The following is a 25327-nucleotide window of genomic DNA, read 5'->3' as shown; positions in this document are numbered from 1 at the left end:
ACACTGGAAATGACCGCAGAGAAGCCCTTGGACATTGGCATACCAGGTACGTAAGGTCTGCAGCCATGAGCTCTAGTCTACCACCAGCAATGGAAGGTGAAGCTTTGACAATGCCAGTCACTCATACTGGCGAAGCATCAGAAAAATCATGAGACGAACATTGGCCGAAGAACCCGAGACTAAAACCAACAGGCAGTTAGTCATTTCAGCTTTTGCTTTGCTATCCTCAATTTCATTTCCTGTCTCATTCGTGAGTGACTGGACACTAATTTTGGTGCCACTGACAGCCTTTACTTACAGCCAGAATTTCTTTGGATTTTGTGAAAGATCAATTGACAATACGAGTATTCTGCTGTGGTAGTCACTGAAGGCCTCAAGCATTGTCCTCTTGAGATCCAAACACGTTTCATTCAGCATCTCTCTATTTACAGTCCTAAGCTTTGTTTTACACCTATTATGCTGTAGTCTGTTTCTTTAGATGTTTCTTTACAGTATCTGTATGCTGTGGAGGCTCCCTCCCATTAGGAACTGTTCTAAAGGTAAATATCTATGTAGTGCAAGGTCAACTGTTATTTGAAACTTGAGGCATATACAGTTCCTCTACATGCAACTGCCGTGTGCTGAAAGTTTCAAGTTTCTCATTCAGATATGATGCTGTGCCTTTTTATTTACTTTACTGATCATATAAATTTTCTACTTGTTCTAGTTTCCCTTTGTACTTTGATAATCATTGCTGTCATAACCATGTCATGGTCACTAATACCAGTTTCAATGTGGACATCCTCAAAGAGATGAAATAAATCTGGGTGAACAGCCTGGTGTGAGTGTACAAAGGACACAATATTTCAGCAATCGACCTTGTTGCCATCATCAGGTGTGCTGAAGACGGTTTTTCGTAAAATGCACCCAACTTCTCCCGATAAGGCCCCAGAAAACGGAATGAATGCCATGGCCGTGTTTTCCTCAGGTTCTTCATTTGTTTCCGCCGGTTGTGTTGCGAATGTCAGGCGTAGAGCATTCCGAATTTGCCTTTCCTTATGACCGTTCCTCAGAGACATGGACTTCAGATGGGCCAATTCTTGTTGGAGACTGTCCTCCTCAGAGAGGGTGTGAGCTCTGTGTACAAGAGTTTTCAGCACGCCATTCTTCTGAGCAGGATGGTGGCAGCTATCCGCACGTAGGTATAAGTCGGTGTGAGTTTTCTTTGTACACATGCTGTGCCCCAACCTGCCGTCATCTCGACTTTTGACGAGAACATCCAAGAAAGGAAGCATCCCATCTGATTCTACCTCCATGGTGAACTTGATATTCTCATGTCTTGAGTTGAGATACGTGAGAAATTCCATCAGCTTGTCTCTTCCATGTGTCCAAATAACAAACATGTCATCCACATATCTGAAGAAACAGGTACATTTTAGATGCGCTGACTCCATGGCTTCTTCCTTGAAATGTTCCATGTACAGGTTAGCGACGACGGGAGAGAGGACTCCCCACAGCAACACCTTTGGTCTGCTCGTTGTAGTCACCATCAAATAGAAAATATGTTGACGTTGGAACACGTCTGAACAGATCAGTGATTTTCTCATCAAATTTCTAGCCGATGAGTTCCAGGGATTCAGGTAACAGAACCCTAGTAAACAAGGAAACCACGTCGAAGCTCACAAGTATGTCAGATTCCTTAATCGTGGGGTGGTTGATGTTTCCCAAGAAATCCGAAGAGCTATGGATGTCGTGTGGGCATGTCCCCATGTGAGGGCTGAGCAGCTCCTTGAGGTACTTGGCGAGAGGATACATCAGGGCACCAATATATCTGACAATAGGACATCATGGGATGTGTTCCTTGTGGACTTTCGGTAAGCCGTACAGCCTCAGAGGAACAGGGGGCCTGGGTCATAACTTCCTTGTGGCTGGAATCTTTGAGAAGAGTCAAAGTTTTCCTTTCAACCCTCTTGGTAGGATTGGTGTCAATCTCGTGGTACGCGGTGTCACCTAGCAGGTCCTGCATCTTTATGGTGTAATCCTGGTGGGACAAGATTACTGCAGCATTACCCTTGTCTGCCATTAAGACCACTATGTCTGGATCTTCTCTTAGCTTCCGGATGGCTGCCCTCTCTTTTTTGGAAATATTCTGTTTCATAGGTCTAGTTCTAATCATTGCCCTGCAGGTTTCATGACGCACCTCTTCTGCTGCCTCAGGTGAGAGTCGAGCCACTGTCTGTTCAACTGCACTGATGATGGGTACATCTTTAGGTGTCGGAGCAAAGTTCAATCCTTTCTTGAGAACCGAGATCGCGTCATTATCCAGTTCTATGTTCGTGAGATTGATAATGGTCTTCCCCTTATCTTCAGAGGGCCGTTTCTCCGATATACAGTTAAACTTGGATGTCTGTCGCTGGGTGAACTTCTTTTGGGCACAGTCCACTGTGGCCCATGTGACAGTGTCAGCCCAATCCTAGGTGCAGGAATTGAAGCAGTTGGCAAGTTGTAGATGTAGCTGGAAGAGTTCTTTATTGTTGGTGTCCAGATACCACCGAGTATAGCGAACTCTCTCTCGTACCAAAGCTAAGCTGGCACGTTTCTTGATTTTTCGGATTGCTGCTGAGTCAATGTGGTGCTTTACCTTAGTGGACGGCCAAGAACATGCCCGCGGCACGGACGGTGGAGGGAGCACCCGAGGGAGGGGAGAGGGGGAATCTGATATATACCTCATGCCTGCCGTCCCTTGGCAGTACATCAGCACACCTAATGACAGCAACAAGGTCGATTGCCAAAATATTGTGTCCTTTGTACACTCACGCCAGGCTGTTCACCCGAGATTTATTTCATCGTGCAATACACCTGGAGAAATTGAAGAATCACATCGTCATAGAGGTTTATTTATTGCCATTAGATCCAATATATTTCCATCACAAGTGGGGTTCTTAACTATCTGTTCTAGGTAGTTTTCAGAGAAGGCATTTAGTAATGTTCCACAGGATGTCTTATCGCATCCACCACTAACAAAACTTGAATGTTGGTTAGTTACAAGTCTCCATCAATGTTCACACTATGATTAGGAAACATGCACACGAGGAAAATGAGATTTTCTCTGAAATTTTCAATTACATTTGGAAGTGAGTATGAGGGCAACACAAGGATCCAAATGTCTTTTTATGCCCACCCCTGATACTGAGGCTTGTCCAAACAATCACGCATGCAGCTTCAATTTCTGTCTTATTGGATTTCAGTTTCTTGTCTACTGCAACAACTACACCACCTTCATTTCCTTTTAGCCTATGCTTTCGATACACACCAAAGTATTTGGGAAAAAAAGAAAAACATTTGACTTTGTACCACAATAACAATTATTAACAAAATTTCAATTATATGGGACATCAAATAAAATTTGTGACTGGACTGAGAATTCCATGCTAAGGAGGACGTAGCATGTTATCTTGGACGGTGAGTAATTAAGTAAATTTATGTGCACTCCACAGAAATGCGTTGGTACCCTTGCTGTACATTGTGTGTATTAACCATCTGACAGAGAATATTAAGAGTAACCTCAGGGTTTTCAAAGATAATGTACACTTGTCTTGGTAAAGTACTGGTGGAAAAAAGCTGCACAAATATTCAGTCAGATCCTGAAAAAATTTCATAGTGGTGCTAAGACTGGCTACTTGCTTTAAATATTCAGAAACATAAAAGTGTGCACTTGAAGAAAAAAGAAAAAAAAAACACACTATGACTACATTATATTCGAATCACAGCCAGAATCGGTCAACTCATACAATTACCTGGCTATAACAATTCGTTGGAATATGAAACTAAATGGTCACATAGACTCTGTTGTAAATAAGAATATCCTAGACCTTGGTTCATAAGTAGGATGTCATGCGAAAATGCCATTAGTAAAGTAGGCTGCTTACAAAAAGCTCATGTGACCCAGCCTTGAACATTGCTCAAGAGATATTAAACGTACAAAAAGAATGGAAGTATCAGTATTTACAGGTTTGGCTGACCCATGGGAAAGTGTCATGATGATGGAGAAACTGAATTGGCAGAAAACTGAAGATGAGATGCAAATTATCAGATGAAAGCCTATGATGAAGTTTTAAGAATCAGCTGCAACTGACATAAGCATGCAATTGGGACAGACGATTCCTATTACATTCCTGACAAGTAGAAATGTTCATTGCAAACATTCCTCTATTCTGAAGGTTCTATGCTAGGCCTAAATATCAACATAGTCATGGGAAACATCAAGTTAAAAGTAAGACAGTCAAGTACCATTTTTAATATAACTACAAAAGTAGTTTTCAAAGTGGAGGTTGTTCTTTCTGTCAGTATTTTATACTAATGTTAGCTTTAGCAGGCCTAAGCACATATTGTTTACTGTGTAGTAGTTTAATTATTACTGTACTTTCTAACAGATGATTATCTTTGTTAATGTATTAATAATCTCAGTCCACATCCCTCAAGATACTTCTTCACGGTAGTACCTATAAATGAATAGAACAACAACATCTGTGTGCGAAATTTTCTACTGGCAGGCGTATACATTTCCTTTCCTCCAATATGTAATCCAGCTGACCCTGGCAGTTAAAGGAAGGTATTGTGAGGAAATAAATAAAGAATAGTACCAGAGGACGAAGTAACTTGTTTTGCAAAGATTTCTCAAAATGTCACAGGTATTGCACACAGTCATATGCACTCTAGGAACAGCTCAATGAAACAAAAATATAGTTTTCTGTCTTGCAGAACAGATACTATACCACAGATGCAAAGCATTCACATTAAACTCACCAGTCGTTTCTCCCTAAAGTCAATACCGACCGTTGAGATGAACTTTGAATTGAAAACCCCGTCGGTATATTGATACAGGAAACTAGTTTTCCCCACACCAGAATCACCAAGGGCGAGGAATTTTATCAGGTAGTCGTAATCCATTCTGTGTAACAGAAAATATAGTGCACTTTAAAGTGTAACAGAAATTTACAACATTATGCGATTTCTGCATATGGTAATATACATGGAAAGCCGCCGCTCAAATTGTACGTATCTTTCGAAAGTTAGTAATTTTCGAAACTCAGCTCGCGTGGACATAAATCTTGTAGACAGTACACCATAAACTTTCGTAAATAAATTATTTCCTACCTGTTGCCTACGTCAACCGCTCCTTCTACTATAACCTGTTGGCTCATTTCTAAAAACAGGAATTTCGCTTCTTGAAAACAAAATGTGATTTCCTTTCGAAATCAGGCACAAATAACCTTGTGTATCACTCAATTAAAGAAAGTTCTTGTATTTACTCATTAGAAGACTACACAGCACACACGACTTCGGCGGATTATTTTATGTTATCTCTGCTTTATTGTCAGTACGTCAGGTCGTTCATGGTGGGGCGAGCCTCTAGCAGACGATGTTGATTTAAACGAGGTTTCGTAATGATTGTTTTAGACATTAACTAAAAATGCCAAATCTGAGGACTGAGGTAAATAGATCAGGAAAAGTAGAGTAATTTGCATATAAAATCATTTAGAAGTTTCTAGTAGTTTGGAGTAAGCTTGAACGCTAGCGTGTAGTAAGTCAGCTAATGCGTCTCACACAGCTCTTCATTCGTTGTTATGCTCAGAGTAGCACTGTTACATTACACATTTAAATCAAAAGAATGTGAATAATCTGTTGTCATGTTGAGGTTTTTAAGAACCGCATGCAACATAACAAACTAAAACCGGTGTTGTTATTTACGAAAAACTAGAAAATACAACCGTGACAACACGATGTAACATCGTTTTAATTGAGTGATATGAACTTAGCCCCCTACAAGGAAATTACACGAATATAATTATGTCAAGCACTGTGACAGCAATCAAGATACAAATTTGTCATTGACATTCTTGAGAAATTTAAACAGTATCCGTACCACTCCTATTCCTGATCTTGTGATCCATATCTTTCATCAGCAGTTAGTTACTGATTGTTTTGCCAAATTCTAAAACTCACTAACACGAGGTCCAGGTCATAGAAGTGCAAAGAGCTGCCAAGCACATGTTAACAGTTACTTCAAATCTCCATATCAATGGTGAACTGACTAAAATAGCAGCCAGATTGAGTCCAACATGTAAAATTAACCACCCACTCAATTCTTTAAGTATGGTTTCATGTAAAAGAATTAAGTGAATGGATTTACGGGAATAATACCTGTGATGTATAGAGATCTAAAGTGCCAATGAGATGGGAATAAAATCACTTCAAATTACTGACTTTTAAAATTGGGCCACTTAATTCTGCTGTCTTTGTATGCCTCCAATGTAACTGTATTCAAGGCTTCTGTGTTATTTGTTTCCACCTTGTCAGGGTAGATAGTTCATATTATAGTGACTAGTTCCTTTCATTTTTGTTGTAGATCAGTGTTTAATCATTTATGTAGCAGGAATATAGTTAGATAATGTGCTTTCCTTCACTTTTAGGTTTTAAAATCTTTCAAAACACTTCACCAGGCCAGAAAACGTGTTTTCCAAGGTGATGAGGTTGCCCTTAATGGTAAGATAATTTGAATATTATAATTACTGGTAAAATTGTGCCAGTGTGCAATAAATAATAGTTTTGTAGGAGACTCAGTACTGCATGTATGTTACACTGTTCTGTGAATCTGTAAACTGCAGAACATAGCTACTTGTGCAGAGATTGGTGTTCAATATAACTTTCAACCAAATGTTAGTCAATATTGTTGCCTGTAGACCATTATAAGCCCAATTTACAGAAGACAACCATACTACAGGTAAACTATTACAAATCAGTGTAATACATTTTCATTGTTAAGAAATACTGAAGATAATGATATAAAATTGTAACATATATATATATATACAACAATGGAAAATCCAGGATGGAACATAAAATATATATAGACCTAAATCAGTGTCGTGTATCATTCTGTTGAAAAATACAAATATTACAATAAACTTCTCTGGTAACAATTTTTAAAATGACTAGGAGCACCATCACAAATAATGATGATCTTCTCTGCCCCTGTTTGCAGTTGAAGAATTTTGCACATTGTGAGCAAAGCATGTGCTGAGTCATGTCCTGTGTCATCACTTATAACTCCAACACTTGTGGTCATTACTCCAATGATACCCTTGAACTTCTTGTGGGAGTATTACAGACCATTTCTCAGCAAAATCACAGTGAAGCATTAAACATAGTTCTTCAGCCTGTACACATCATTTCACTTCTGCAATGTGGTGTTGCAATTTCTTCAGATGCTGATGTGTTACTGCTTTCACTGATCATTTACCAAGTTCATTAATGAAACTGTCAAAGGCAACAGTTTTCTTAATTAGTTTATTTTCCTCCCATGTCGCATATGTAATTTCTGCAGAGTTATCTGCTACAGCTTCCAGGCCAAGTGTCTGTAAAGACAGTCCTCCCTTACCAGGGCAGTCTCCACATTCTTGAAACAAACAAGTCTCTCACTTTATGTCACAGACTACTAATGACTTCACATGCCCAACCAAGGTGTCATATGTCATGTGCTCCAGTACGTTCTTCCAAGTTACCACACAAAGTTCAAAATTTGCACAGTACACACGTAAACAGACATCTCTAGGTGGGTATGGAACTACCCACTTAGGTTGTAGTGCATAAAATTTTGATCTTCCAATATGAGAAGTTGTATAGTTGTTCTTATAAATTGCAAAAGTTTCTTTAATACTGCGAGTCATGATGGGTAGATAACATAACTAATGAGGAAGTATTGAATAGGATTGGGGAGAAGAGAAGTTTGTGGCACAACTTGACCAGAAGAAGGGATCGGTTGGTAGGACATGTTTTGAGGCATCAAGGGATCACCAGTTTAGTGTTGGAGGGCAGCGTGGAGGGTAAAAATCGTAGAGGGAGACCAAGAGAAGAATACACTAAGCAGATTCAGAAGGATGTAGGTTGCAGTAGGTACTGGGAGATGAAGAAGCTTGCACAGGATAGAGTAGTATGGAGAGCTGCATCAAACCAGTCTCAGGACTGAAGACCACAACAACAACAACAACATGTACCTCTTCACTTTCAGAACTTTTTCGCCTTCAACTGTTACAGTTTTAGTGCCTTTTTTTGTTGACACTTTGGCGAGAACAGTCCTACTTATCTTCCAGATAAAATGACTACACTATTTCAACTTCAGCTACTTCTACAGGATGACCATAATAGGGATCTGATCTTCCAAAGACTCCTTTTACAGACCTCACATTTCTTGATTTGTCTACCATGCACTTTGATAATGGTTGGAGTTCATAGTTGCTCATCTTGTAGTCATCTTTTTAAAAGATTGGAAATCCTTACAACAGCCTCAAGTATGTGGTTCATAATTGTTTTCTTTGATAATGTCTATGGAATAATAGTTAAAACTTGCACCTTTTCACTGCCGGATACACAATATTCAACAGCTGAATTGATATTTGTGAAAAATTCCTGGCAAGAGTGCTTTGGTTCATTTTCTTGTTAGTTAGTTGGTTGCATGTTCCACTGATCAATCACACAATACAGTAGCCATTATGATGTGGAATGTGTCAAGTGCACAAGAAATGCACACATGAAACAAGATTTTTTATATTACAGTACAGTGTTAAAGATTAATATTTCTATCATTTACCTCATTCCCTTAAATTGCACAACATGCATATACTATGTTTATAGATTTATTTATTCCTATTGAAGACTTCACCTATGGTATAGGAGGAGTTGTCAAGGAGATACGATTTCAATTTATTTTTGAAGCTATTACTTCTGTCTGTCAGACATTTTATTTCATCTGGCAATTTTTCAAAAATTTGTATAGCAACAAATTTTACCCCTTTCTGTGGCAAAGATAGTTTGAGTAAAGGGTAGTGTAACTCTTTCTTTTTCTGGTATTATAATCATGAATGTCACTGTTGTTTTTAAACTGGCCCATGTTGTTGAGAACAAATTGTATTAGTGAGTAAATGTACTTGAGGCTGTTGTAAAGATGACTACAAGATATGCAACTGTGAACTCCAACCATTATTCTAACCACTTTCTTTTGAGCAGTGAATACTTTTTGTCCAAGTGTCGAGTTACCCCAAAATATTGTTCCGTATAACATCAGAGAGTGAAAGTATGCAAAGTATGGGGTCCACAGAGGCGTCCGATCCCACGCGTGGGCTTTGACCCGTGACGTAAGGGTGTTGTCGTGTGTGACGTCATGACGGCGCGGAGTTTGGTTTGAGTGTGGCTGTCTCCAGTTCTGTTTTATCTTATTTTATTTACTTTTCTGATCTGTTCGTTCTATCTCGTGAGATTTTTTTTTTTTTAATTTAAAAACACTTATTACTTATTTTAATTATCTGTTTCCTCCAATTTCTGTTTTAGTTTATTATATTTATCTTTCTGATCTGTTCGTTCTACCCCGTGAGATTTTTTTTTTTTTTTTTTTTTTTTTAAAGACAAAAAACACTAATCAGCTACTGAAGCATCTTTATCTTCTATGGGCTGCAGGGGTTACGACCCCTGGGGAGGTGGGTGGGTATTCATGCATGGCTGTCTTCACTTACACGTTGTAGCTACGCAAGGCGTCTAAATTTGTTTACATTTAGTTTGCCCCCCCCACCCAAAACACTCCATTTCCCGCGCTTGTCCCGTTGTGTCATTAGGCTTCTTGTGGAAAGTGTGTGTGTTTGTTTTTGTTTCCGCCATATGTGTGACGTCATGGGTCAAAACAGACGGGCGGGATCGGACGTTCCGTATTTCCCAAAGTATGTTAGCTTACTAATTTCTACATCCTCAAAATTGGCAATTATTCTGATTGCAAAAGTTGCTGAACCTAGTCACTTTAGAAGATCTAAAATATGAATTTTCCAATTAAGATTCTCAGCCATATATTCACCCCAAAACTTAGTACGCTCTACCCTGTCTACTGACTTCTGTTGAAGTGTTATATTTATTGAAGGATCTGTACTTTTTGCAGCAGAAAACTAGACATACTGTATTTCTTCAAAGTTTAAAGCAAGCCCATTTGCAGAAAACCAATTAAAGACTTTTCCAGAGACCTTACTTGTATCATTTTCAATTTCTAGTTTCTTTTACTGGATTAATTATGATGCTTGTATCATCAGCAAACAGTATCAGCTTCTTGTTTCTGATAAGAAGGGGGAGGTTGTTCACATATATCAAGAACAAAGGGGGACCCATGATTGAATCCTGTGGAACACCTAATGTAATTTCACCCCAGTCAGATGAAAAACTTATTTAAATCACTTGACCCATATAAAGAAACTTTTTGTTTCCTGATCCATAGTTATGACTTTTATTCCATTTATACCACAGAGTAGTAACTTGTAACATAATGTCATGGTTCACACAATCAAATGCCTTGGACAAGTCACAGAAAATTCCTGTTGGTGAAATTTTACTATTCAAAGACTCTATTATGTGGGCAGTGAAATTGTTAATTGCTGTCTCAGTGGACCAGCATTTTTTAAATCCAAACTGTGATTTACTAAGTATCCCATTACTGTTGAGATGGCTAACCACTCTTGAGTACATTACGTTCTGAAAGTTTTTGAAAATGTTGTAAGCGAGGATACTGGCTGATAATCATTGACATCTGTGGTGTCCCCCTTTTTGTGGAGAGGCCTGAAAATTGCATATTTTAACCTGTCTGGGAAAATACCTTGAGTTATTGATGCATTACCTATGTGACTCAGAACATCATCTGTATTGCTCCACATTGTTTTAATATCTTATTAGAGATGTCATCTACTCCACCAGAACATTTATTTTTCAAAGATTTAATAACTTTACTTATTTTACATGATGTTTTTAGGTGAAACTTAAACTGACTAAAATTTTGCAAAACTGACTCTTCTGTGTACTGCCTGGCTTTTTGTTTTGAACTATTCTCACGAATTTTTTTCTCCTACACTTAAGAAATGGTTGTAAAATACATTAGCTACTTGTGTACTGTTGGTTAGGATGGTCTCATTCTCTTTAATAGTAATACTACCTACCCCAGTGGTTACTTTTCCTCTTTCCCTTCTACCAACAATCCATATTGATTTGATTTCGTTTCCAGAATTGTTAATTTCTTCCCTAACATACATATTTCTTGATTTCCTTACAACTTTCTCAGTGTGTTACAATAATTTTTATAGTGTAAAACTACTTCTGGATCTTTACTAGATCTTGGTGTCTCATACAATTTTCTTGTTCTTTCTGAAGACACTTTAATACCTGTAGTAATCAAAGGTTTTTTTGAAAAGTAATTTTCTTTGGGAAACTATGTTCAAAAAGAGATATAAATTTATCAAGAAATATGTTGCTTTTATCATTAGCATTTGGCTCATTATATACATCACCCAATTAACATTACTTAAACTTTCTCTGAAGTGCTCTATAGATACCAGGTTGAGCAACCTCACACTTTTACTTAATGGTTTCTGAACTGTACACCCTGTTAGGTTTTGTAAGTTAATCAGTTGTGCATCATGGTCTGACAATCCGTTTACCACAGAGGAAGCATGTGATTTTTTTAAATTTTTTGTTTATTTATTTATTTTTTACATCCTCTTTCTGTACAAATACATTGTCTATTAGAGTGCTACTGTCTTGAGCTATATGTGTAGGGAATTTGATCACTGATTCTAAGTTCTGTGTTGTATTAACACTTCTAGTTCAGTTTTCCTATCAGAACTACTTAGAAAGTTTACATTGAAATCACCACAGATTAATTTTATGAAAATGGCAACTCCTCTTTTATCCATCCTAGACCTACAAGTGTAAGATGCTAAATTATACCCATTTATACTGACACCGTCGATCCCCACAGTTAGTGGTGTTCAGACAGAGTATATCAATCTCATTCTTATTTTTGATATCATCTAAACACACGAATAGCTCATCTACTTTATTTTTTATTCGCCTGATATTTTGATGAAGTAAGTTGATACTGCCCTTAACGTTGCCCCTATTTGCTGTACATGAAGTTTCATTTATTCTATTTATATTGATTGCTGTCTGTCTGGACTTTGGCTTTAACTTAAAAAAACCTGTCTGCCTGGACCCATTAACCACAGGGATCACCCCTTGTGTGACTGTGCCCCCCCCCCCCCTTAAAGTTTCTGCTAATAGAGAAGCTAACTTATTTTTCCCCTTCCTATTCAGTTGCAGGCCATGTGTAGTGTATCCCCACCCACCAATAGGATTAACTGGAACAACACTTGTGTGAGATTTTGCCAGTGTCTGGAGCATCCTGTTCAGCTCAGTGTTAACATGCCTTACAGCAGTGTTTACCCAGGGCTGATCATGGCACTGGAAGACCTCCACAAACCCCACATTTGTGTGCCAAGTTTCTGCTCCTATTTTATCCAGGTCACTCCAAATACTGTATTGTATTCCTAATTGTGAAGATGGAATTTCTTCTTTGAAGAGTGTGGTCAGTTTTGCTGTAGTGTACTCATCCATAGCTTTAGTAATTTCTCTGTGCTTTCTTGATGCATAGAGCTTATGACTCGACTCCACTGACCTTGGTTTCTTAACAGGACTAACACCTGTAGTTGACTGATTCAGGGTATTTAATTCTTCCTCTATTGATGCAAAATCTGCATCATCTGCACCATGTGAGGGTTCACCTTGTTCAGATACTATCATTGTTGTTATTCTGTCAAAACATTGAGCACAAAAAGTCATCACTGGAAACATTTTCACTTTGAAGCAGAGTCTTCAAATGAGAACACTTATTCATAACCTGAACAAAGTCTGTTTCTTTGTTTGTCTTCTATATCACTCTTTAATGGATATGCAGATAGTCAGCACACTTCACTGTCCCGTGGCCCCAGTCAGAAGACGTTTCAAACAGTCCTCTTCACAAGTGGCAAATCCCTCATGTGAACACAGAACTCACTGGATGGTCTCAGATTTCTTAGAAGCCTCTTCAGTAAACAAATCAGCACTGAACAACTACAATACAGAAACCTGCAATGAACAACCACGACAAAGAAACTGACAAGAAACTACAACAAAGTGTAAAAAATATCTGCAACAATGAAAGTCAAAAGAAATAACTGCAACAAAGAAATTATCTTTCTTCAAAAAAAAAAAAATAAAAAACCCTCTAACAAAATATCTAGAATTGTTACAGAGTTACAGCATTTTAAATTTTTTTCCAAAATCTGCATCTTCAGAATGTTGTTCAAAGGTCATCTGTGGAGGCCTGTATCTCTGGGCAGGAATCTTTTTGTGGAAAACAAAAAAAAATACATGTTTCTTACTCCTGAATTTTAAGATATGCTAAATTCAATAACATCCGAGACTATGAAGGTAAGCCCGCTGCCTGAAGCGATATGGATTATGCCCTATAATGAAGTACCATCTGAAAGAAGCAGCGTAAATATTCAGTTAGATTTTAATAAGATTTGAGAGTGACGTAAAGACTGGCAACTCGCTTTAAATGTACAGAAATGTGAAATTGTGCAATTTACAAAATGAAAAAAATGTATTCTATGACCATAATATCAGTGAGTCATTGTTCGAATTGGCCAACTCGTACAAGTACCTGGGTGTAATACTTTGTAGGGATTTGAAATGGAGTGATCACATAGGCTCAGTCATGGATAGTCTTCAATTTATTGGTAGAATACGGGGGAAGCGCTATCAGTCTGCAAAGGAGATTGCTTAGAAATCACTTGGGTGACAGCTCAAAAATATTGCTCAAGTGTGTGGTACCCATAACAACTAGGAATAACAGAGGGTGTTGAATGTATGCAGAGAAGGGCAGCTCGAGTGGTCACAGGTTTGTTTGACCTGTGGGAGAGAATCACAGAGATGCTGAAGGAATTGAACTGGAGAACTCTTGAAGACAGATGTAAACTATCCCAAGAAAATATATTAACAAATTTTCAAGAAACAACTTTAGATGATGACTCAAGGAATATACTGATATCCCCTGTGTCTCATTCACGCAGGGATCGTGAGGGTGAGAGAGTATAATTACAGCATGCCCAGAGGCATTCAGACACTCATTCTTCCTGTGCTCTGTATGTGAATGGAACAGGAATAATTCCTAATAACTTATACAACGGAACATACCCTCAACTATGCACTCCACAGTGGTTTGTAGAGTATAGATGTCAATGTAGATGACAATAATACCAGAGAAGTTGCTACTCACCATACAGCGGAGATGCTGAGTCTGCTGAGTCGTGATAGGCACAACAAAAAGATTCACACAATTAAAGCTTTTGACCATTAAGGCCTTTGTCAGCAGTAGGCACACGTACACGCATTCTCTCTCTCTCTCTCTCTCTCTCTCTCTCTCTCTCTCACACACACACACACACACACACACACACACACACACACACAAATGCAACTTGCACACACGTCTGCAGTCTCAGAGAGCTGAAACCACACCCTGAGACTGCAGACATGTGTGCAAGTTGCATTTGTGTGTGTGTGTGTGTGTGTGTGTACTGCTGACAAAGGCGTTTATGGCCAAAAGCTTTAATTGTGTGAATCCTTTTGTTGTGCTTATAGCGACTCAGCATCTCCGCTATATGGTAAGTAGCAACTTTCCTTCTCTGGTATTGTTACATTCCATCCTGGATTTTCAATTGTTTGAAACCTGTGTAACATATTTTCAGTGTCGAGAAATACTAAAGATAATGACATAAAATTGTAACGTATGAATCAGTGTCACGTATCATCATGTTGAAGAATACACACATTACAATAAACTTCAAATGCACCCTCAACATTATAAGTGCCATTTAACAGGTGGATTCCAATGCTGTATCAAATTTTCCATATCAGTCAGTGCTTCACTATCACCAAATATCTACATAAAAGCTTGACTCAGTTTCATAATAGCACAAAGTTAATTAATTGCATGTTCTAGATTTGTATAAATGAACACCTCTCTTCTTTCTGTGGTACACCAAGGGCGATTAATTGATATTGTAAGTTATTTCCCCTTCTAGTATTATATTTATAATTGTTACTATTGTTTTTGAACTGTGATTAGTTGTTAACAATGAACTCCATACAGTAGTAAATGTACTGTTGAGACTGTTATCAGCATGTTCATCTGCTTAAAGAAGTTCTAGAGTGGACACCACATACTGTCCTTGGGTATATTTGGCTGTAGGGCACCACCTATTGCCTTTGACCTGTGACGTAGTTGCGCTGTGGCACGGTGTTTTGTGTGACATCATTTCTGTGGTGTGCTTGTTTTGGAATGGAAATGTAGTGTGGTTGTGGAAGGCACGTTGTATGAAGAGGCGGCGTGCGGTGTCTTGTGTGGTGGCACTGTGTTTGGGAGGTGCATTATTGAGTCATTTAATGTGCTACAGTTGAGCTATATAGATGACTTGGATAGTGTGATACTAGCTTTTTTAGTTGTGGAGAGGGTTTATTTGTAACATGGTGTAGACTTGAACTATGTTGGTGAACTTGACATTAGGATACCGGCTTTTCTAGTTGTGGGAAGGGTTTGTTGGTATCCTGATCTAGAGGTGTGCTATATAGGTGAACTGGAGATTGTGATACGGGCTTTTGTAGCCTGGGGCGGGGGGGTATGATATCCTGGTGTGTGTTTTGCTTTTTTTTTTCCCCTCCAATGTTGCATCCTGAATGGTGGTGGTGTTTTTATTATTGAATTTTTAGTTTGTCCATGCTCAAAACATCCTTTTTCGTGCAATTGTCCCACTTGTTTTATTAGGTTCTGTCAGGCATTGGTTCATGTGGTATTTATATTTTTGTGGGTATTAGAGAGATGTTTTAATACCATGTTGGATACGCTTGAAATGGGGTTTTCAGCATGGTGATAACATCACTGGTCAAAGCAGATGGGTTGTATTCCAGTCTCTGATAATCCCCCATCCTTATTACAATGCACCCAATATTAAATTGTAGGGAAGGTAAATGGTTGACTTCAGTTTATTGGGAGAATCCTAGGAAAGCATAGCTCATCTATAAAGGAGGTCCTATTTAGAACACCTGGACACCCCATTCTCCAATATTGCTCAAGTGTTTGGGATCCCCACCAAGTCAGATTAAATGAAGACATTCCTAGTAATTCAGAGGTGTCCTGCTACATTTGTTACCAGTAGGTTTGATGAACAAGCAGGTGTTATGTAAATGCTCTGTGGACTCAAATGGGAGTCCCTGGAAGGAAGAAGGCTTCGCAAGTGCAGCAGGAAAGGAAATGACCAGCAGTGATACAACTTACAGTCTGCCATACACCATACAGTGGCTTGGGATGTACGTAGATGGATGAGATAGTATAACGTGATCTTTTGCTGAGGATGCTGGAAGCTGGTAGGTTATATGGTGCTGTGTTGAGGGTGAGAGGTTTAGGAGAAACAAGCTCCACCTTTTTATCGTAGGGCAGACATTTCACTGGAATTGACAATACATTCACAGTGTCTAGTAAATGCTATGGTGTGTTGTGTTATCCAGTTGTTAAGATAGGAAATAGACAGAAATATTCCTTACTGGCCTGAAGTCGTCCAAATTCCGCTTATTCATTTGTTACCAGAAAACTTCTGACATTTTCATCCCCAAAGTCTGATATTAAACATTTTGCAAAAATTGCTGAGGTTAAACATTTTAAGGGACCTGTAACATGAGAATTTCCTTTGCAGAGGACCACAGCCGTGTAGAAAGTTTTGAAAGACATTTCTCCCATTTGAGTGTAAATTACTGTTCATTTATTTCACACAGACACGATTTCAGTTTTATAGCCATTCTCATTTTGAACTCCTTTTCTCATCTTACAACTTTTGAAGTTATCTTGGTCTTCATGTGAATGTAATTATGAATCACTTCGTTAGCCCTACAATTTTTATTATATCTAATACACTCCATTAATCAAATTTTACTACGTAACTGCTTGCTAAGCCATACCTATAGAAATGTTCACGTGGGGAAGAAGATAAAGGTCATCAAATCAGTAGAGTATGGTAGATTAAACAAGTTTCGGACTAGCACAGTGATTCATAATTACATCCATGTGAAAAACCAAGATGACATAAAAACAGCAAAATTAACAAAGTAGTGCAACATGCACTTGAGAATGGCTATAAAGGCAAAATCATGAATGTGTGAAAAAATAAACAATAAATAATCAAATGGCAGAAATTTCTTAAAAGGAAAAAAAAAAAGATACTTCCAGTTCAGATTCTTATATTACAAACAGCTAACAATTTTGAAAGATCATAATGTATGTGGATGGGAAATCTCAATGGACAAACCACACAACCAACCAACAGCATTATCAGAAGTAATTCGTTATTGTCATGTCTTGTTCTTTGTGTCAGCTGAGCCAAGCGGGGTAGTCACGTGGTCTAAGGCACCTTGTCAAAGTACACGCGGCTCCTCCCGTCAGAGGTTAGAGTCTTCCATCTGTCTACAACAACATAGCATTTTAGCTCTGTGGTAAGTTGCAATCTAACTTTTCCTACATTGTTGATATTCCTACCTGGAGTTTACATTGTTTGGTTTAGTTCTTCTATTTCATTGTTTCAGTAGACAGTTTTCATAGCTTAAACAATTGTGAGAGAAATATAGAAATTGTGCTATCCTCAAAAAGCAAAATCTTGCTATCCTCTATTTATAATGTCAGTGTGTCAACTTATACAAATGCCTTGGCGTAACAGTTTGTGAGGATATGAACAGAAATGATCACTTAGTGACAGACTTTGGTTGCTGTTGTTGTTGTTGTTGTTGTTGTTGTCTTCAGTTCAGAGACTGGTTTGGTGCAGCTCTCCATGCTACTCTATCCTGTGAAAGCTTCTTCATGTCCAAGTAACTACTGCGACCTCCATCCTAATGGATCTACTTAGTGTATTCATCTCTTGGTCTCCCTCTATGATTTTTACCCTCCACTCATCCCTCTAATACTAAATTGGTGACCCTTGATGCCTCAGAACATGTCCTACCAACCAAACCCTTCTTTTAGCCAGGTTGTGCCACAAATCCCTCTTCTCCCCAATTCTGTTCAGTACCTCCTCATGAGTTACATGATCTACCCATCTAGTGTTCAGCATTCTTCTGTAGCACCACATTTCGAAAGCTTCTATTCTCTTATTGTCTCAACTATTTATTCTCCATGTTTCTCTCCCATATGTGGCTACACCCCATACAAATGCTTTCAGAAAAGACTTACTGACACTTAAATATATACCCGATGTTAACAAATTTCTCTTCTTCAGAAATACCTTTCTTTCCACAGCCAGTCTACATTTTATATCCTTTCTACTTCAACCATCATCTGTTATTTTGCTCCCCAAATAGCAAAACTCCTTTACTACTTTAAGCGTCTCATTTCCTAATCTAATTCCCTCAGCATCACCCTATTTAATTCGACTACATTCCATTATTCTTGTTTTCCTTTTGTTGATGTTCATCTTATATCCTCCTTTCAAGACACTGTCCATTCCATTCAGCAACTCTTCCAAGTCCTTTGCTTTCTCTGACAGAATTACAGTGTCTTCAGCAAACCTCAAAGTTTTTATTTCTTCTCCATGGATTTTAATTCCTACTCCAAATTTTTCTTTTGTTTCCTTTACTGCTTGCTCAATATAGAGATTGAATAACATCGGGGATAGGCTACAATCCTATCTCACTCCGTTCTCAACCACTGCTTCCTTTTCATGCCCCTTGACTCTTATAACTACAGTTTGGTTTCTGTACAAATTGTAAATAGCCTTTCGCTCCCTGTATTTTACCCCCACCACCTTCATAATTTGAAAGAGAGTATTCCAGACAACATTGTCAGCCTATCTTCTAAGATAAGTCATAGGGTCAGTACTGCCTTGCGTGTTCCAACATTTCTACAAAATCCAAATTGATCTTCCCTGAGATTGCCTTCTATCAGTTTTTCCATTCACCTGTGTTAAGAATTCAAGTTAGTATTTTGCATCCATGACTTATTAAACTGATAGTTCGGTAATTTCCACACCTGTCAACACCTGATTTCTTTGGTATTGGAATTATTATATTCTTCATGAAATCTGAAGTTATTTCACCTGTCTCGTACATCTTGCTCACCAGATGGTAGAGTTTTGTCATGGCTCTCTCCCCCAAGGCTATCAGTATTTCTAATGGGATGTTGTGTACTCATTGGGCCTTTTTTTTACTTAGGTATTTCAGTGCTCTGTCAAATTCTTCATGCAGTATCATATCTCCCATTTCATCGTCATCTACATCCTCTTCCATTTCCATAATATTGCCCTCAAGTTCATCACCCTTGTATAGACCCTCTATATACTCCTTCCACCTTTCTGCTTTCCCTTCTTTGCTGAAGACTGGTTTTCCATCTGAGCTCTTAGTATTCATAAATTTGGTTTTTTTCCCCCCAAAAAGTCTTTAATTTTCCTGTAGGCAGTATCTATCATACCTCTAGTGACGTACACCTCTACATCCTTGCATTTGTTCTCTAGTCATCCTTGCTTAGCCATTTTGCTGTTCCTGTCAATCTCATTTTTGAGACATTCGTATTCCTTGTTGCCTGCTTCATTTACTGCAATTTTATATTTTATCTTTTCAGCAATTAAATTCAATATCTCTTCTGTTACCTGAGGATTTCTACTAGCCCTTGTACCTACTTGATCCTCTGTTGCCTTCATTATTTCATCTCTCAGAGCTACCCATTCTCCTTCTACTGTATTTCTTTCCCCCATTCCTGTCAATTGTTCCCTTACTCTCTCTCTGAAACTCTCTGCAACCTCTGGTTCTTTCAGTTTATCCAGGTCCCGTCTCCCTAAATTCGTATATTTTTGCAGTTTCTTCAGTTTTAATATACAGTGTAGCCATGTATGGAAGTGAAACATGGACGATAACCAGTTTGGACAAGAAGAGAATAGAAAATTTCGAAATGTGGTGCTACAGAAGAATGCTGAAGATAAGGTGGGTAGATCACGTAACTAATGAGGAGGTATTGAATAGGATTGGGGAGAAGAGAAGTTTGTGGCACAACTTGACTAGAAGAAGGGATCGGTTGGTAGGACATGTTTTGAGGCATCAAGGGATCACCAATTTAGTATTGGAGGGTAGCGTGGAGGGTAAAAATCGTAGAGGGAGACCAAGAGATGAATACACTAAGCAGATTCAGAAGGATGTAGGTTGCAGTAGGTACTAGGAGATGAAGAAGCTTGCACAGGATAGAGTAGCATGGAGAGCTGCATCAAACCAGTCTCAGGACTGAAGACCACAACAACAACAACAACAACAAGCAACAAATTGTCATCAGAGTCCACATCTGCCCCTGAAAATGTCTTACAATTTAAAAGCTGGTTCCTAAATCTCTGTCTTACCATTATATAATCTATCTGAAACCTTCCAGTGTTTCCAGGCCTCTTTCACATATACAACTTTCTGTCATGATTCTTAAACCAAGTGTTAGCTATGATAAGTTACGCCTTGCTCAAAAGTCTAGCAGGCGACTTCCTCTTTCATTGCTTACCTCCAGTCCTTATTCACCTACTACTTTTCCTTCTCTTCCTTTCCCTACTATCGAATTCCAGTAACCTATGACTATTAAATTTTCATCTCCCTTAACCATCTGAATAGTTTCTTGTATCACATCATACATTTGTTCAATCTCTTCGTCATCTGTGGAGCTGGTTGGCATATAAACTTGTGCTACTGTGGTAGGCCTGGACTTTGTATCTATCTTAGCTACAATAATACGCTATGCTGTTTGCAGTAACTTACCTGCACTCCTGTTTTTTTATTCGTTATTAAACCTACTCGTGCATTACCCCTTTTTGATTTTGTACTTATTACCCTTGTTGTTCCTCCTGCCACTGAACTTCACTAATTCCCACTATATCTAACTTTAGCCTATCCATTTCCCTTTTTAAATTTTCTAACCTACCTGCTAGATTAAGGGATCTGACATTCCACACTCCAAGCTGTTGAAAGCCAGTTTTCTTTCTCCTGATAATGACGTCCTCCCGAGTAGTCACCGCCCTGAGATCCTAATAGGGGACTATTTTACCTCCGGAAATTTTACCCAAGAGGACACCATCATCATTTAACCATACAGTAAAGCTGCATGTCCCTGGGAAAAAAATACAGCTGTAGCTTCCCCTTGCTTTCAGCCGTTTGCAGTACCAGCACAGGAAGTCCATTTTGGTTAATATTACAAGGCCAGGTCAGTCAATCATCCAGGCTGTTGCCCCTACAATTACTGAAAAAGACTGCTGCCCCTCTTCAGGAACCACACATTTGTCTGGTCTGTCAATAGGCACCTACAGCACGGCTGTCTGTTTTGATGAGGCACGCAAGACTCTCCCCACCTGCGGCAAGGTCCATGTTTCATAGGGGGGGGGGGGGGCAGCGACAGACTTTGGTACATTCATAGAATACTGAGGAAATGCAGTCTCTGAAGGAGATTACTTACGAAACATTCATGTGGCGCATCCTAGAATATTGCTCGGATGTGTGGAATGTGTACCATGTATGACTAACAGGGGTTACTCAACGTATACGAAGGAAGGCAGCACAGATTGATCACAGGTTTCCTTCATACACAGAAGAGTATCAGGAAGATGTTGAAATAACTGAACTACCTCGTGAAAGCCTGTTAACAAATATCTAATGCCAGTATTAAGTGAGGAATCTAGGAATATACTACAACCCCATGTGACTCACTCCTGTAGGGGCCACAAAAGCAAAATATGACTACTTACAGAACACACAGATATGTTTCAGCCGTCACTCTTCATGTGCAGAATATGGCTGTAGAAGTATACAGATGAATATAAACTGAATTCTATGTGGTCAGTATTGTAAAACTAATTGTTATCAATTTTCTGATCAGTCAGTCTGTGTAGACAGTCTCAACATGTACATCGCTGCCACCACGAATATAGATTATAATGGTTTCAGTACATTAAGTCAGAAGTATTCACACTATGACTTTATTTGTAAGAAGATTATGACATCAGAAAAAAGGGAGGCAGTTATTTTGTGCTCTCTACCTTATTTGTTCAAAATTTATAATTCTGTAGTACATCCACATCTACATAAATACTCTGCAAACTACCATATGGTGCATGATAGAGGGTACCCTATACCACTACTAGTCATTTTTCTTCCTATTCTGTTTGCAAATGGAGTGAGGGGAAAATACTTTCTAAAAGCCTCTGTAGAAGCCCAAATTTCTTACATCTTATCTGCATGGTTCTTAATTGAAAAGTACATTGGTGGCAGTAGAATCATTCTGCAATTGATCTCAAATGCCGGTTCTCTAAATTTGTGCATGGCAGACCACCTCTGAACTGCTTCAATGTCATCCTTTAATCTGACCTAGTGGGGATCCCAAACACATGAAGAGTACTCAAGACTGCGTCACACTAGCATTCTATATGCCATCTCCTTTATGAATGGGTTACACTTTCCCAAAATTCTCCAAATGAAACAGTACTACCAACCTGACATGCTCATCCCAGTTCGTATTACTCTGCAATGTTATGTCTAGATATGCAATCAAGGTGGCCTTATCAGGCTGCGTCTTACTGAAGTTGTATTCAAATGTTACTGGCCTATTTTTCCTACTCATCTGCATTAACTTACATTTTTTACAATTAGAACAAGCTGCTATTCATCACACCAACTGGAAATTGTGTCTAAGTCGTTTTCTGTATTCTTTCAGTCACTCAACAATGACACTTTCCCATACACCACAGTGTCATCAGCAGACAGCCATAAATTGCTGCTCACCCTGCCCGACAGGTCCTTTATGTATATAGAGAATAAAAGTGATCCTATGACACTTTTTTCTGGTGGCACTCCTGATGATACCTTTGTCTCTGATAATCACTCACCATCGAGGATCACATATCGAGTTCTGTTGCTTAAAAAGTCTTTGAGCCACGCACGTATCTGGGAACCTAAACCCTATGCTCGGACCTTTGTCAACAATCTGCATTGGAGAAACATGTCAAGTGCTCTCTGCAAATCTAGGAATATGGAATCTGCCTGTACTCTTGACACTATTGATCACTTACAGTGGAGTAGGTTTAGTCATTAAATGCACATTTTACTTCTAGTCAGTATCCTAAAAAACTAATGTTTTCTGTCCAGTCCCAATACAAAAGAGCACGAGTCATCATTGACTGCACACTGAAGGTATACTTTAATATCCCTGCCAGTGACTGATATTGATTGTCATCACCAGGAGCATGTGTTACATGTCATGTAGACTGAGCTGCTCACAGCATCAGAGCCATGATTCAGTCTGGTACAGTCCACTGCATGAGCTACTATCAGTCACACTGTACTGTTTATCAGATTTTGACCCTGTGATGGAGTTTCTTGTTCTCATTATTGGTTTCATTAAATGTTCTGCTCTTGACAAAATTGGCTTTGTTTACAGATTACATGTTCATATCAGAAGCAGGCAGGAAATATACAAATAGTGAAAACCAAACAATCTGAAAACAAAGCAGTGTCGTTGTGTACATAGTGGTTTGATGATAGACTTGGAACTTCATAGAGCACAGACCAAGTGCTGCGGTTGTCCAGTGTGTGGCTTGTTTATGGGTTAGTGACACTGGCAATGTGACATGCCATTGTCACCGTTTTTTGGGGAGGGGAGGGGGCTACTCTTCTACTAGTGACTTGTAACATATCTGAGTTGCTGTTGCTATCACTGCTAAAATATTGACACTGTTTTCAAGAAATTTTGTAGCATGGGTGTTTCAAAAATCAGTTGCTGCTCTTAACTTGAAAATTATTAAAGAGCAAGATTTTGGAAATTGTTGTTTTGTGAGAGTCTGCAGTCTTTGCCACTCTGTGTCTGACAAGGGAACCTCCCCATCGCACCCCCCTCAGATTTAGTTATAAGTTGGCACAGTGGATAGGCCTTGAAGAACTGAACACAGATCAATGGAGAAAACAGGAAGAAGTTGTGTGGAACTGTGAAAAAAATTAGTAAAATATACAAACGTAGTAGTCCATGTGCAAGATAGGCAACATCAAGGAGAATGAGAGGTTAGGATCGCCGTGGTCCCATGGTTAGCGTGAGTAGCTACGGAATGAGAGGTCGTTCGTTCAAGTCTTCCCTTGACTGAGAATTTTACTTTCTTTATTTTCGCAAAGTTATGATCTGTCCATTCGTTCATTGACGTCTCTGTTCACTATAATAAGTTTAGTGTCTGTGTTTTGCGACCGCACCGCAAAACCGTGCGATTACTAGACGAAAGGACGTGCCTCTCCATTGGGAACCGAAAACATTTGATCGCAAGGTCATAGGTCAACCGATTCCTCCACGGGAAAACACGTCTGATATATTCTATACGACACTGGTGACGGCATGTGCGTCACATGACAGGAATATGTTGTCGACCCACCTAACTTGTATACTTAGCAAATGGGTAAAAAGATTCTTCTACCTTGCCCGTTTTAGGTTTTCTTGTGGATGTGATAATCACTCCCAAAAAAGTAATGAAAACATAAGAGTTTGTCACATAAACTGAAAATAAAAAATTAAACTTTCCACTCCAGGGAAGACTTGAACCAAGGACCTCTCGTTCCGCAGCTACTCACGCTAACCACGGGACCACGGTGATCCTAACCTCTCATTATCCTTGATGTTGCTTATCTTGCACATGGACTACTCAGTTTGTATATTTTACTAATTTTTTTCATAGTTCCACACAACTTCTTCCTGTTTTCTCGATTGATCTGTGTTCAGTTTTTCAAGGCCTATCCACTGTGCCAACTCATAACTAAATCTGAGGGGGTTGCGATGGGGAGGTTCCCTTGTGAGTATATATCCATCCAGCTGGCCTTTAGTGTTTACTTTGGTGTCAAAAACACTCTTATTTGCATTTGACATAAAGTAGTACTGTACAGATTTATGTCTAGTTAGTATCTTGAGCATGATAAAGAAGGAACAGCAGTTTTCTTTACATTTCACTTTATTCTTTATTGCGATTACTGCACCAGAATACATAAAACAGAATGGAGGAGAAAAAAAAAAAGGTCTAAAAGGTTTGGAAGAATCATTGAATATATGACAATCCTTTGTGGTAAACACCACCTATGACACACCACAACACTGTGCGGTCAAGACATGCACAATATTTCATTGTTTATTAATTTTATTAAAATTGTTTTTTTTTTCTTTTTGTTATTGCTCTAAAACAGTTGTGATTGTGGTGGTTGTTGTGCCTTCATTCTGAAGACTTGTTTGATATAGCTCTCCATGCTACCCTACCCTGTGCAAGCCTCGTCATCTCTGAATAATTACTGCAACACACATCCCTTTTAACCTGCTTCCTGTATTCATCTTGTGGTCTACCTCTATAATTTTCACCTCTCTCCC

The 25327-nt window shown here is 38.8% G+C and overlaps 2 protein-coding genes across 2 annotated transcripts in view; one reads left to right on the top strand and one right to left on the bottom strand.

Moving 5' to 3' along the window:
- Positions 1-5322, bottom strand: part of LOC126215112 (ras-related protein Rab-27A) — a 76693-nt gene extending 71371 nt beyond the window's left edge. The window contains exons 1-2 of the mRNA XM_049941766.1: positions 5137-5322; positions 4786-4930 (exon numbers count right to left, since the gene is read on the bottom strand). Coding sequence (XP_049797723.1) covers positions 4786-4930; positions 5137-5183 — 192 coding nt within the window. The 5' untranslated portion in view covers positions 5184-5322. The remainder of the gene's footprint in view (positions 1-4785; positions 4931-5136) is intronic.
- Positions 5323-5358: 36 nt separating this feature from the next.
- LOC126215113 (complex III assembly factor LYRM7) overlaps positions 5359-25327 on the top strand; it is a 34054-nt gene continuing 14085 nt past the window's right edge. Inside the window, exons 1-2 of the mRNA XM_049941767.1 lie at positions 5359-5473; positions 6453-6525. Coding sequence (XP_049797724.1) covers positions 5453-5473; positions 6453-6525 — 94 coding nt within the window. The 5' untranslated portion in view covers positions 5359-5452. The remainder of the gene's footprint in view (positions 5474-6452; positions 6526-25327) is intronic.

Source organism: Schistocerca nitens, chromosome 12, assembly GCF_023898315.1.
Source record: "Schistocerca nitens isolate TAMUIC-IGC-003100 chromosome 12, iqSchNite1.1, whole genome shotgun sequence".
In the NCBI taxonomy this organism is placed as follows: Eukaryota; Metazoa; Arthropoda; class Insecta; order Orthoptera; family Acrididae; genus Schistocerca; species Schistocerca nitens.
This window is presented reverse-complemented; position numbering and strand designations above follow the sequence as displayed.